Source organism: Hemitrygon akajei, chromosome 8 (assembly GCF_048418815.1).
Source record: "Hemitrygon akajei chromosome 8, sHemAka1.3, whole genome shotgun sequence".
In the NCBI taxonomy this organism is placed as follows: Eukaryota; Metazoa; Chordata; class Chondrichthyes; order Myliobatiformes; family Dasyatidae; genus Hemitrygon; species Hemitrygon akajei.
In genome coordinates, this window is record NC_133131.1 from 114190135 (window position 1) to 114205323 (window position 15189).

The 15189-nt window shown below is 41.9% G+C and overlaps 1 protein-coding gene across 3 annotated transcripts in view; it reads right to left on the reverse strand.

The window, feature by feature from the left end:
- The window catches only part of ankrd28b (ankyrin repeat domain 28b), a 200761-nt gene that overhangs the window by 51123 nt on the left and 134449 nt on the right, over window positions 1-15189 (reverse strand). For all 3 annotated transcript variants that reach the window (XM_073054413.1, XM_073054412.1, XM_073054411.1), the window contains one exon: window positions 7155-7223. In XM_073054413.1, the coding sequence (XP_072910514.1) occupies window positions 7155-7223 (69 nt within the window). The remainder of the gene's footprint in view (window positions 1-7154; window positions 7224-15189) is intronic.

The window sequence follows — 15189 nt, forward strand, 5'->3', positions numbered from 1 at the left end:
TGCGGAGGAGGCCGCATTGGAACACCGGACACAACAAACAACCCCAGCAGATTCGCAGGACAATTGTTGGCTCACCTGGCAACTGTTTGGGGCCCTGAACGGAGATGAGGGAAGAGGTGAATGGGTAGGTTTAGCACTCTGGTCGCTTGCAGGGATAAGTGCCAGGAGGGAGATTAGTGGGGAGGGATGAATGAACAAGGGAATGATGGAGGGAAAGTTGAGGGAGTGCAGGCGGTGGGGAGGGGGGAAGGTAAAGATGTGTTTGGTGGTAGGATCCCTTTGGAGATGGCAGAAGTTGCGGAGATTGATGTGTTGGATGTGGAGGTTCATGGGATGTAGGTAAGGACGTGAGGAACTCAATCACTGTTAGGGCGGCAGGAAGATGGGGTGAGCTCGGATGTCCGGGAAATGGTGGAGATGTGGGAGAGTGCAGCATTAATAGTGGAGGTAGTGAAGGTACACTCTTTGAAGGAGATGGGAATCTTTGATATCCTGGAAAGGACAGTTGCATCCTAGGAACAGCTGCAGCAAAGACAAAGGAACTGAGAAAGGGGAACTGCATTTTTATGTGAGACAGGGTAGGAAGAGGTATAGTCAAGATAGGTAGTGTATGTGAGAATAGGTAGGTTCATAAAAGATGTTGGTCGACAGCTTGTCTCTAGTGATGGAGACAGAAAAATTGAGAAAGGGGAGGGAGGTGTTAGAAATGGACCAGGTGAATTTAAGGGTAGGGTGAAAGTTAGAGGCTAAGTTGATGAAACTAATGAGCTCTGTACAGGTGCACGAAGCTGCACCAATGCAGTTGTCAACGTACCGGAAGGAGAGGTGGGGAGCATTACTGGTGAAGGCTTGAAACATGGACTGTTCTGCATAGCCAATGAACAGGCAGACATAGTTGGAGCCAAAGAAAAATTGTTGAGGGTGAGGACTAGTGAGGAGGATGGTAGTGGAGGGGAACTGGTTGGTTCTTTTATTGAGAAAGAAAAGGAAAGCTTTAAGGCCTTCTTGATGGGGGGATAGAAATATGTATGGACTGGACATCCATGGTGAAATTGATGCAGCCAGGGCCAGGATTGAGACTGTAACAGGTAATTGAGACTATTAGCTGTAAAATGCTTCTCAGGTTCACTCCTCAGCAACCTCTTTCTCTAACTACAATAATATCAGATGACTTCCAGACCTTAATTCTTAACACTTCCACATTGGTCATTGGTCATCATAAAAGCAGCTATAAAGAATGTGAGGAAGTAAACTTAATATATCAAATAAGTGATTAAAACTTAATAAATTAATATGAACTTAGCTTCCAAATCAGGATTCTTTCTTGAAAAACAAATTGCCTCAAGATGTATTTTCCAATTATTTTTCTCCAAACGAATAGGCCAGAATTAAAACTGCATATTTATACCATTATGTATCAGCAGAACTAAAAATGTGTGAGCAGCACAATTACAAGATACGTTTAAACAGCACATTAGGGAAAGGGAAATAACTGGAAGAACATCTGTCGGAAGTCCTGTGGTGATGAGGACAAGTGCAAAAATGACCCAGATATCATCCTTGTCAATGCACTGCAGTAGAGGAAGGATGAAAAATGCTACGTTCAGCACATGGTATTACCAATGACGGAATAAATCTAGAGTCAATACTTCTGGGTCACAGGTGGTTAGTTTCATGGGGAAACCTGTGTATATGTATAAATCAGACCTAATTACAAGGAGCAATAATTGAGTTAGATGACAGCAAAAAATATTTCTTTAAAAAAGGCTTAAGCTGGAAACAACAGAAGTTTGCTGCACAAACACCAGAACCAAGTTAAATGAGGAAATTTTAAAATAAGTGTACAACCACATTCATAATAAAGAGGAAGTCAGGTACTATTATTTTCTTCCTCATTTGTGTAACATATATGTTTATGGTAAAAATGTGTACATATAAATTATAGAAGTAGGATTCTCAATAAACAAGGATATGATTTAAATGCACCAAGATGGCATCTTGGCTGAAATCATGAATAACCTTATCTTTATATCAATGAAAATAACAAAGCTCAATGTGGCAGGGTGTTTATATTTTGCAATCATAAATCTGATGGAAGTGTGCCTAGCTCCCTGCTCTACTCACTTTACACTTACGACTGTGTTGCTAACACAGCTCCAATGCCTTATTCAAGTTTGCTGATGACACCACTACTGTAGGCCAAATCATAGGTGGTGACGAATCAACATATAGGAGGGAGACTGAAAATCTAGCTGAGTGGTGCCATAACAACAACCTTTTACTCAATGTCAGCTAAACAAAGGCACTGATTATTTGACTTCAAGAGGAAGAAACCAGAGGCTCTGGAGCCAGTGCTCATAGCACGATCAGAGGTGGAGAGGGTCAGCAACTTTAAATTGCACTGTGTTATCATTTTGGAGGACCTGTCCTTGGCCCAGCACGCAAATAAAGTTAAGAAAAAAGCATGGCAGAGTCTCTACTTCCTTAGCAGTTGCAAAGTTTTAAGTTGCAAATGTCAACAAACTTCTCTATGTGTAGTGGAGAGCATATTGACTGGCTGCCCTTGAACAGAAAGTCCAACAAAAAGTAGTGGATATAACCCAATCTATCATGGGTAAAGCCCTCCCCACTATTGAGCACATCTACACAACCTATGGACTCACTTTCAAGGACTCTGCATCTCAAGTTCTTGATATTTATTGTTTATTTATTTATCTTTCTTTTTGGATTTGTAGTTTATTGTCTTTTGCACTCTGGTTCAATGCCCAAGTTGGTTTATTGAGGATACTTGCTAGAAAATGAACCTCCAGGTTGTATATTGTGACATATATGTACTATATATCAGAATCAGGTTTATTATCACCGGTATGTGATGTGAATCTTGTTAACTTAGCAGTAGCTCAATGCAATACACATCTTAGACAAGACGAAAAAAAATAAAATTGCACTTGAATCTGAGGGAGTCCAATATCCTGACAGGGAGGTAGCTAAGGCTATTGGGGAGGGTTTAAAATAGAATTGCTGGGGGCAGGGAACTGAACTGAAATGATGGAAGAAGGGGCGGTTGGCTCACATATACAGAAAACGGAGACAGTGCGAGAGGGAGGATAGGTAGGTGATAGAGAAGAGATGCCTCAGACTGATGGTTTGAGATGTGTCTATTTTAATGCAAGAAGCATCGTGAACAAAGCGGATGAGCTTTGAGCATGGATCAGTAGTTGCAGCTATGATGTTGTGGCCATTACAGAGACTTGGATAGCTCAGGGGCAGGAATGGTTACTTAGAATGCCAGACTTTAGATGTTTCAGAAAGGACAGGGAGGAAGGCAAAACAGGCGGGAGCGTGGCACAGCTGATCAGAGATAGTGCCATGGCTGCAGAAAAGGAGGAAGTCATGGAGGGATTGTCTACTGAGTCTCTGTGAGTGGAAGTTAGAAACAAGAAGGGGTCAATAACACTACTGGGTGTTTTTTATAGACCACCCAATAGTAACAGGGACATCAAGGAGCAGATAGGGAGACAGATTCTGGAAATGTGTAATAATAGCAGGTTTGTTGTGGTGGGAGATTTTAATTTCCCAAATATTGATTGGCATTTCCCTAGAGCGAGGGGTGTAGATGGGGTGGAGTTTGTTAAGTGTGTTCAGGAAGGTTTCCTGACACAATATGTAGACAGATAAGTCTACAAGAGGAGAGGCTGTACTTGATCTGGTATTGAGAAATGAACCTGGTCAGGTGTCAGGTCTCTCAGTGGGAGAGCATTTTGGAGATAGTGATCACAATTCTATCTCCTTTAAGTATTGGAGAGGAATCGGAACAGGTAAGTTAGGAAAGCATTTAACTGGAGTAAGGGGAAATATGAAGCAATCAGGCAGGAAATTGGAAGCATTAATTGGGAAAAGATGTTCTCAGAGAAATGTACGGCAGAAACGTGGCAAATGTTCAGGGGATATTTGTGTGGTGTTCTGCATAGATATGTTCCAATGAGACAGGGAAAAGATGGTAGGGTACAGGAACCGTGGTGAACAAAGGCTGTTGAAAATCTAATCAAGAAGTAAAGCTTATGAAAGGTTCAAAAAACTAGGTAATGATAGGAGAGCCAGAAGGGCCCATGAGAAGGCCTTGGTGAGCAGGATTAAAGAAAACACCAAGGCATTCAACAAGTATGTGAAGAGCAAGAGGATAAGATGTGAGAGAATAGGATCAATCAAGTGTGACAGTGGAAAAGTGTGTATGAAGCTGAAGGAGATAGCAGAGGCACTTAATGAATACTTTGCTTTAGTATTCACTACAGCAAAGGATCTTGGCAATTGTAAAGATGACTTACAGTAGATTGAAAAGCTTGAGCATATAGACATCAAGAAAGAGGATGTGCTGAAGCTTTTAGGAAGCATCAAGTTGGATAAGTCACCGAGACCAGATGAGATGTACCCCAGGCTACTGTGGGGGGTGAGGAAGGAGATTGCTGAGACTCCAGCGATGACCTTTGCATCATCAATGGGGATTGGAGGGTTGCAGATGCTGTTTCCTTATTCAAGAAAGGGCATAGAGATAGCCCAGGAAATTATACACCAGTGAGTCTTACTTCTGTGGTTAGGAAGTTGATGGAGAAGATCCTGAGAGGCAGGATTTATGAACATTTGGAGAGGAATAATATGATTAGGAATAGTCAGCATGGCTTTGTCAAAAGCAGGTCAGGCCTTACAAACTTGATTGAATTTTTTGAGGATGTGACTAAACACATTAATGAAGGAAGAGCAGTACATGTTGTGTATATGGATTTCAGCAAAGCATTTGATAAGGTACCCCATGCAAGGCTTATTGAGAAAGTAAGGAGGCATGGGATCCAAGGGGACCTTGCTTTGTGGATCAAGAATTGGCTTGCCCACATAAAGCAAAGAATGGTTGTAGATGGGTCATATTCTGCAAGGAGGTCGATGACAGTGGTGTGCCTCAGGGATCTGTTCTGGGACCCCTTCTCTTTCTGATTTTTATAAATGACCTGGATAAAGAAGTGGAGGGATGGGTTAGTAAATTTGCTGATGACATAAAGGTTGGGGGTGTTGTGGATAGTGTGGAGGGCTGTCAGAAGTTACAGCGGGACATTGATAGGATGCAAAACTGGGCTGAGAATGGGCAGATGGAGTTCAACCCAGATAAGTGTGAGGTGGCTCATTTTGGTAGGTCAAATATGATGGCAGAATATAGTCTTAATGGTAAGAATCTTGGCAGTGTGGAGGATCAGAGGGATCTTGGTATCTGAGTCCATAGGACACGCAAAGCTGCTGTGCAGCTTGAGTCTGTGGTTAAGAAGGCATTCAGTCCATTGGTCTTCATCAACTGTGGGATTGAGTTTAAGAGCCGAGAGGTAATGTTACTACTATATGGGACCCTGGTCAGACCCCACTTGGAATACTGTGCTCAGTTCTGGTCTCCTCACTACAGGAAGGACGTGGAAGCCATAGAAAGGGTGCAGAGGAGATTTACAAGAATGTTGCTCTGATTGGGGAGCATGCCTTATGAGAATAGGTTGAGTGAACTCAGCTTTCTCTCCTTGGAGTAGTGGAGGATGAGAGGTGTCCTGATAGAGGTGTATAAGATGGTGACAGGCATTGATAGTGTGAATAGTCAGAGGCTTTTTCCCAAGGATGAAATGGCTTACACGAGAGGACACAGTTTTAAGTTGCTTGGAAGTAGGTACAGAGGAGATGTCAGGGGTAAGTCGTTTTTACGTAGAGAGTGGTGAGTGCATGGAATGGGCTGCCAGCAACGGTGGAGGAGGTGGATATGACAGGGTCTTTTAAGACTCCTGGATAGGTACATGAAGCTTAGAAAAATAGAGGGTTATGGGTAACGCTAGGTAATTTCTAAAGTAAGTACATGTTCAGCACAGCATTGTAGGCCGAAGCGCCTGTATTCTGCTGTAGGTTGTCTATGTTTCTAAACATATTAATAATAAATAAACAAGTAAATCAAATACAGTATACGTATATTGAATAGATTAAAATAAAGTGCAAAAACAGAAATACTGTATATTAAAAAAGGTGAGGTAGTGTCCATGGATTCAATGTCCATTTAGGAATCAGATGGCAGAGGGGAAGAAGCTGTTCCTGAATCGCTGAGTGTGTGCCTTCAGGCTTCTGTACCTCCTACCTGATGGTAATAGTGAGAAAAGGGCATGGCCCTGGGTGCTGGAGGTCCTTAATAATAGACGCTGCCTTTCTGAGACACTGCTCTCTGAAGATGTCCTGGGTACTTTGTTTGCTAATACTCAAGATGGAGCTGACTAGATTCTTTGCAGCTTCTTTTGGTACTGTATAGTAGCAACACCACCCCCCCCCACCCCCCATACCAGACACAAAGCAGCCTGTCAGAATGCTCTCTACGGTACAACTATAGAAGTTTTTGAGTGTATTTGCTGACATGCCAAATCTCTTCAAATTCCAAAAGAAGTATAACCACTGTCTTGCCTTCTTTATAACTACATCGATATGTTGGGACCAGGTTAGATTCTCAGAGATCTTGACACCCAGGAACTTAAAACTGCTCACTCTCTCCACTTCTGAGCCCTCTATCGTATGCGTTCCTTCATCTTACCCTTCCTGAAGTCCACAATCAGCTCTTTTGTCTTACTGACGTTGAATGCCAGGTTGTTCCTGTGGCACCACTCCACTAGCTGGCATATCTCACTCGTGTGTACAGCCTCTTGTCACCACCTGAGATTCTACCAACAATGGTTGTATCATCAGCAAATTTATAGATGATATTTGAGCTATGTCATGTGTATATGGTGAGTAGAGCAGTGGGCCCTAGAACAATACCTGAGGTGTGCCGGTGTTGTTCGTCAGCGAGGAGGATATGTCATCACCAATCCACACAGACTGTGGTCTTCCGGTTAGGAAGCTGAGGATCCAATTGCAGGGGGAGGTACAGAGGCCCAGGTTCTGCAACTTCTCAAACAGGGTTGTGGGAATGATGGTGTAAATACTGAGCTATAGTCAATGAACAGCATCCTGACGTAGGTGTTTGTGCTGTCCAGGTGGTCTAAAGCCGTGTGGAGAGCCACTGAGATTGCAACACTGTGTTCATTAAGACTGAGAATGCTTACAACATTTACTTACTCAATGAATTATTCAAGAAATGCTTCTGTTCTTACCTGCCAAATTTATCTTTTTTGTTGAAATCAGCTCCACTATTAAGCAACAAATTTAAGCATTCAAGGTTTCTATAAAAAAGAAAATACATAACAAAGCTATAAAGTACAAATTGAAACTGAAAGTCAAAGATACTGACAGCATTTTGTCAACTCTGATAATATAACTATACAACTGCAACTGCGTGTAGAAAGAAAAATAACATCAATGGTTTTTGAGAAACCACTGGCATTGTAACACTTAAACTTAGTACGTTACTCTGTCATCCAGGTACTATAAAATGAAATCCAAATTCTTTAAAATAACTTGGGAGGTAGAGTCTGAGCTAAAAATTGGCACCTTAAATTGATGTTGGTCAAGTATGATACCTTCAATACTTCGATTAACAAAAAAAGGACCATTTCCAAACAGAAATAGCACAGATGATATACAACTACTCTAGAATTGTATACTTTGGCCTAGAGGACACTAGTGCCATGACACCAGCTATTACAAGGCTATAAAATAATTCCAAAAGTTATTATTAGAGTTTACTCACAGGAAACATGGATTGTAAATCACAGTATGACGGCAAAGACTAAGTTAAATCTTTATTGGTTAGTACACAGTAAGCAGCATTGGGTTCCACACAATAGTAAGAATGACCGAAATTCCAGTGAGCTTTTAGAGCAGTATCAATACCTTGCTGTCCATTTTGATGGGCATAGTGATTGATCTGATGAAAAAATGGAGGGTAAACACCTATGGAAATTGTTTTAGTCAATTAATTTCTTCCTAACTTGTAATCTTTATTAGTTGAATGACTAAGAATGCACAAATTACACAATTAAATACATGATATGTAGAATAATAAAGGAGCAATCTCTCTAATGAAGGTCCAACATGGAGTTTATATGCAGGCTAAACATGATAGTGTGGTGAAGCAGCTGAGGTACAGATGATTAAACTAGAGATATAAATACAAATCAATGGAAGATGTGTAATTCAAATTCAGATGAATGAACTGCAACTTAAGCAAAATAGTTATTTAATTAATTCATGCCCTTCAGTGGAAGAAAGCTGCCATCTTTAATCTATCTAGATTCTTGTTGACTGCAGAACTTAAGTGTTGTGATGGCCTTGTGCAATGTGTCGTTAAGTGCTCAAGAACACAACACGCTGCCTAGGCTGGGGCTCGAACTCACGACCTTCAGATTGCTAGACTGACACCTTAACCACTTGGCCACATGCCACTTCCTTCCACAAGGTTAGAAGTGTCTCAGCAACCACTGTTGCTGCTTCACAGCTCCTGTGTGGAGCATGCACATTTCCCTCTGATCCCCCTTTAGCTGTTCAGTTACTTACCACACATTAATAATCTGAATAGTTTAATTGGTGCCTCTAGATTGCACTCAGTGTGGATGGATGACAGAACTAGAGTTGCTGAAGTTGTAATTGACAAGGATGCAAGAGTAAAAAAAAATGGGAAGGGTTTGAATGAGTACTTCTCTTTCAGTGCATATATGACAGACCAACCAGCCTGCTTCATTGCCCTTCCTCCTTTCCTAGCCATGATTACCCAGGCCCTACCCCCTTCTCTCTCTCAGTGCACAAGAGAGTGCACCCATATCAGAAACAGGTTTATCATCTCTCACATATGTCATGACTTTTTTCCTTCCAGCAGAACAGGCAATACATAAAATTATGGATAGTGTGGAGGGCTGTCAGAGATTGCAGCAGGACATTGACAGGATGCAAAACTGGGCTGTGAAGTGGCAGATGGAGTTCAACCCAGATAAGTGTGGCTCATTTTAGTAGGTCAAATATGATGGCAGAATATAGTATTAATGGTAAGACTCCTGGCAGTGTGGGGGATCAGAAGGATCTTGAGGCCCGAGTTCATAGGATGCTCAAAGCAGCTGCGCAGGTTGACTCTCTAGTTAAGAAGGCATATGGTGTATTGGGATTGAGTTTGAGAGCCGAGAGGTAATGTTGCAGCTAGATAGGACCCTGGTCAGATCCCACTTGGAGAACTGTGCTCAGTTCTGGTCGCCTCACTACAGGAAGGTCGTGGAAACCATAGAAAGGGTGCAGAGGAGATTTACAAGGATGTTGCCTGGTTTGGGGCACATACCTTATGCGAATAGGTTGAGTGAACTCGGCCTTTTCTTCTTGGAGCGACGGAGGATGAGAGGTGACTTGATAGAGGTGTTGGAGATGATGAGAGGCATTGATCGTGTGGATAGTCAAGAGGCTTTTTCCCGGGGTGAAATGGTTGCCACAAGAGGACACAGATTTAAGGAGCTGGGGAGTAGGTACAGAAGAGATGTCAGGGGTAAGTTCTTTTCCACAGAGAGTGGTGAGTGGGTGGAATGGGCTGCTGGCAACGGTGGTGGAGGCGGATACGATAGGGTCTTTTAAGAGACATTTGGATAGGCACTTGGAGCTTAGAAAAATAGAGGGCTATGAGTAAGCTTAGTAATTTCTAAGGGACATGTTCGGCACAACTTTGTGGGCCGAAGGGCCTGTATTGTGCCATATGTTTTTCTATGTTTTCTACTATCAGTACTGTGCAAAAGTCTTAGTACCCTTACTATATACACGAGCCCAAGATTTTTCAACAGTACTATATATGACTAAAATATAGATATTTGTTTAGTTTTGCTAAAAACTCTCAGGAATGCATGCCGGTATGCAGTCAAAACTTAGAAAACATTCAGGCATAGACTGATTATGGGAATAGAATAAAACTGTGAGATTCTCTGAATTTCACCTTAATTCAACAATATTGCCTTGGCTGAGTCCTCCATTATTACCCTTCCAGTCACTATTAATAGAAACTCAATTGGTCCAGCACATAATTAATGGTGCTGTATGTGCAGGCTGGAGGCGGGGTATCCTGTGGAGAGCAACTCATCTACTAACGAAACATTTCCACTGCAACACACAAGATGCTACAGAAACTCAGCAGGTCAGGTAGCATCTGAAGAAAAATTCACAGTTGACATTTTGAGTTGAAACTCTTCATCTGGGTTTCATTTCCGCTATCCACACGTATAAGCCAGGATTGTGATGGTATGAGTGTAACATTCAAGCAGATTTGTACCATCTATGACAATGCCTTCTACCTGGCTAGTGCCCACCCACCATCCTAAACATTACATCCTGCACCTGCAGTGCACAGTAACTGCACTACAGTTACTTCCCTTCGGACGCTCAAGCAGTCCCTCCAAAACTTGCAACATCCATCACCAAAGACAAGGGGAAAAAGTGCATGGGAATACTACTACAGATATGTTTCCTTCCTGACTTGGAAAAATATCACTATTCTGGGCCTAATTCTCTGGAACATCCTAACCCACCAACATTTCAGAAGTACCTTGCCAAGAAAGCTTGTAGTGTTATGCCCGCAGCCCCCTCCTTTGTGAGAATCGCAAGGGCACTAGTGGGTTGGGTCAGTGGACCCAGGAAATGGGAGAGAGACGTGCCGAATGCCTCGTTCCCCGGCGATGCAAAATAACGCGACATTGGCCATTGTCTCTTGGAGACACATTTGTGGATTGGGGACTATGCTACGTGCAAGCCCTCGGGCAAAGTGGGCTGGTTGAGAGAGAGATTGCATCACCCCCAACCTGATTGACATCTACTACCCTGCGAGTCAAGATAAAAGAGGGGCTGTAGAGATGGCCCCTCAGACGCACCAGAAGAAACGCTAGCGATCCCGTAATAGCGGGAAGCCATTTGAAGGAAGCCACGTGCATTCGGTTCCCTTGCCTGGGGGCCGGTGGCTGGTACCACTGACAACGATTTTTGAACTAATAACGGGGAACCAACTCCCCCGACTCAACGGATCGGCCTCATAAAAGACACGGGCAAGTTTAAGACTTGTCTCTCTCTACAACCCAAAAGAGCTGCATCTTTAATGACAATTGACTTTTATTTCTTCATCGGACAATACAGTAACCCCTAGACAAACGATAGAGTTATTTCTTATTGATGATTATGATTATACCCGCGCTTTTAGATTGAGTATTGACGACATATATTATCTGAATGTTTGTATTAATCTTATTTTTGTGCCCCTTTATAAATAAAGACTTTTAAAAATAGTACCATCAGGCTTCAACGGACCTCTCTATCTTCGCTGGTAAGTGACCCAGTTACGGGGTACATAACAGTAGCCATTCAAAGTGGTGGCTCTCCACCACCTTCTCAACAGCAGTTAGGTGTTCACAGTAAATGCTGGCCTCACCAGTGTCAGCAAACTCCAAATTAATAAATGAAACAAACAGAAAAGACAGCAGATGTAAATGATCCCATGAGCAATGATAAGATTCCTGCAGTCCTTACAAATTCTATTACATATGACGATGGACAACTTGGTTACAGGAAATGGCGGTTTCATGAATATTGGATTCCTCAAAGATGGAAGACTCAGGCACATGTGCAAGGTACAAGATTGAAGCATTTAAAATCAGGAGTACTGAGTAGATAATCTACTTTGGCTTCATCCAAAATACAAAGTAGCTTTCTGCCAAATTGATTGACAATTTGACTTCACTGCATGCAGCAAAACCCATGGGTCTCAACAAGATAAAAAGTGTGTTGCAAGAAACTCAATAGGGTCAATAGCAATGTAAAAAAATGACATAGAGCCACCAGAACAGCACTTTTAAGGCAAAAGAAAGAGAGCACATGGTCTCAAGGAGACAAATCCAGTTCTTGTGGCTAAGCCAATTTAAAATATAACTACCAAAGGGGAAGCAATTAAGAGTACAGGAAGGTGGAACTGGAATAACCCAGAGAACTAGAAAGCTCAGAGCTGGAAGAAGTTACAAAACTTGATGGTCAATGAAATAGTGCAAGATGTGGATAGCAAGAAATAGATAAGTACATTCATGAGAAGAAGATTTAAGGACTGCTGGAGAACAATGACTTAATCAAGTTTAGAGGAAATATTGACATGATGGAATGTTTCAACTGCAATCAGCTGAATTAAAAGCAGAGGAAAAGGTGGTTGATTTTAAAAATTGAAAAAGGCCAACTGTACACTAGAAATGATCTTTATTTTATGACAAACACAACATCCAGATCTCAGACTATGTGACCCAGCTTTAGACACATTTCTAGGATGGCCATGGAGCTAAGGTTCTGACAAAACTGAAAGCAATCACTTGCATTGTCCTGATAGTCAGCTGCAGAGAATTTCTCCTCATTCAGATTAGATATTACGTGATGATCATGAGATGTAGTGGTTCAGGGAACGAGCTGAAATGTCATTATCCAGTCCTATCTCCAAATCCTTTGGCACCAATAATATTCAGAAATTATCAATCCAGGAATGTAAAACATTGAATGTAAATCAATGACTGAACCTCCACAGCCTCCAAAGGTAGAGAATTCCAAAGATTCAATACCATCTGAGTAATTGCATTTCTCAATTTATTCCTAATATCTGATTTCTAGCATTTTCAGTTTTTACTTCAGACTTAGAGCTTCTGCAAACACTTGATTTTCATTTAAGCCTTGACTTCATATTCCTTAGCTCAGGAAACATTCCCCTTGCATTTTCCTTAACACTTACTCTTCTCATGTGTCAGACGTGCCAATACCAGAAATTAACCAGGTGATCCTGCACTACATCCCCTCTACAGCAAGAATATCCTTTTCTAGGCAAGGCCAAAACTGTACACGACATTCCAGGCAATGCACTCAAAATGCTGGAGGAACCCAGCAGGCCAGGCAGTATCTTAAATGCCTGCTGAGGAATGCATTTGTTTCCTTCATTCTACACGAAGTATTTCAAAATCTGTACCTGTTCAAGGTGGGTGACATATACAGGGAAATTATGCAACGCGTATGGGGTTAGGGTTAGTAATTGTGGGCATGTTATGCAGGCACTAGATGCATGGTGACACTTGCAGCTTTCCCCAGCACATCCTCAACACAAACAACCCTTTTCAGTGTATGTTTCGATGAACGTGGGACAAATAAAGCTAATCTTATCCCTTTAAAAAGTTATCTTAATAAACTTCAACTGTGTTCATCAGGATGGTTCTACAGATACTGATCAAGAATGAAAGAACTAGAAGTCCAATTGGCTGAGTGAAGGTGGGATCTCCAGGCCTTGGTACTGATTATTAATACTAGGCAATCGAAGCTGCTAGTACTAATACAATTCTCACGGGATTTTTGTTATTTCTTATGATGGAAAGACTGAGGTCACATGTGTATGCCACTTACGAGGTAGGTGGTGTTTGGTCACACAGAAGATCAAGACTGGCATCAAGTAGTGGTGTTGATTGACTCGTGTGTTGCATAATTTCTTTGTACATGTCACCTATGTTCCACTTAGCACTCTCTAAAAGTCATTACTCCCGGATAAGCCCGGGAATGGTATATCCACAACCAAGGAATCAACAATTTCAATCTGGTATAATTTCCTATTGAGCTCATGACAAATGTAACACAGTAATTTTCTTCCAGCTAAAATCAACTGGGCACCACAGGCCAGAAATCAAGGAGGAATAACCTGGGACATTCTTGTTTTATTCAACAACATGCTAACTTCTTGGAGATTATTCTAAACATCTTCACAATAACCATAACATGTTACCAGATACTTTACGTTTAATCTAAATATCACCAAAACACTAGTAATTTGAAAACACGAGACAGACAGACAGACATACTTTATTGATCCCGAGGGAAATTGGGTTTCGTTACAGTCGCACCAACCAAGAATAGTGTAGAAATATAGCAATATAAAACCATAAATAATTAAATAATAATAAGTAAATTATGCCAAGTGGAAATTAGTTCAGGACCAACCTATTGGCTCAGGGTGTCTGACACTCCGAGGGAGGAGTTGTAAAGTTTGATGGCCACAGGCAGGAATGACTTCCTATGATGCTCAGTGTTGCATCTCGGTGGAATGAGTCTCTGGCTGAATGTACTCCTGTGCCTAACCAGTACATTATAGAGTGGATGGGAGACATTGTCCAAGATGGCATGCAACTTGGACAGCATCCTCTTTTCAGACACCACCGTCAGGGAGTCCAGTTCCACCCCCACAACATCACTGGCCTTAGGAATGAGTTTGTTGATTCTGTTGGTGTCTGCTACCCTCAGCCTGCTGCCCCAGCACACAACAGCAAACATGGTAGTACTGGCCACCACAGACTCGTAGAACATCCTCGTCATTGTCCGGCAGATGTTAAAGGACCTCAGTCTCCTCAGGAAATAGAGACGGCTCTGACCCTTCTTGTAGACATCCTCAGTGTTTTTTGACCAGTCCAGTTTATTGTCAATTCGTATCCCCAGGTATTTGTAATCCTCCACTTTGTCTACACTGACCCCTTGGATGGAAACGGGGTCACCGGTGCCTTAGCCCTCCTCAGGTCCACCACCAGCTCCTTAGTCTTTTTCACATTAAGCTGCAGATGATTCTGCTCGCACCATGTGACAAAGTTTCCCACCGTAGACCTGTACTCAGCCTCCCTTGCTGATGCATCCAACTATGGCAGAGTCATCAGAAAACTTCTGAAGATGGCAAGACTCTGTGCAGTAGTTGAAGTCTGAGGTGTAGATGGTGAAGAGAAAGGGAGACAGGACAGTCCCCTGTGGAGCCCTAGTGCTGCTGACCACTCTGTCTGACACACAGTGTTGCAAGCGCAGAATTCATGAGAACTTTGTGAAGTATTACAGCCACAGAATGTTAATCTAAACGCTATCCATAATAAATCAAATGAACAAATTCTGATGTTTAATCACACGTTTAATAAGGACATTTTATGCATATGTGAGGTCCTATTAGAAGAGTTAGTATTAACAAAATGGAAGCAAGACTCTAAGATTAAATAAAATAATACCAAAATACAAATTTTCCTAAAAGGGTCTCAAACAACATCATGTTTAATGGCAGTGATTTCACATTAGTAATCAATCCAGCTTCTGCACAACAAATGTGATTTGTATGTCATTGACTAGATAATAACTGCAGCTCCAAAAGACACAGGGATACAATTAGTGCTGCTCTATGGCTCAGCGCTACTTGCT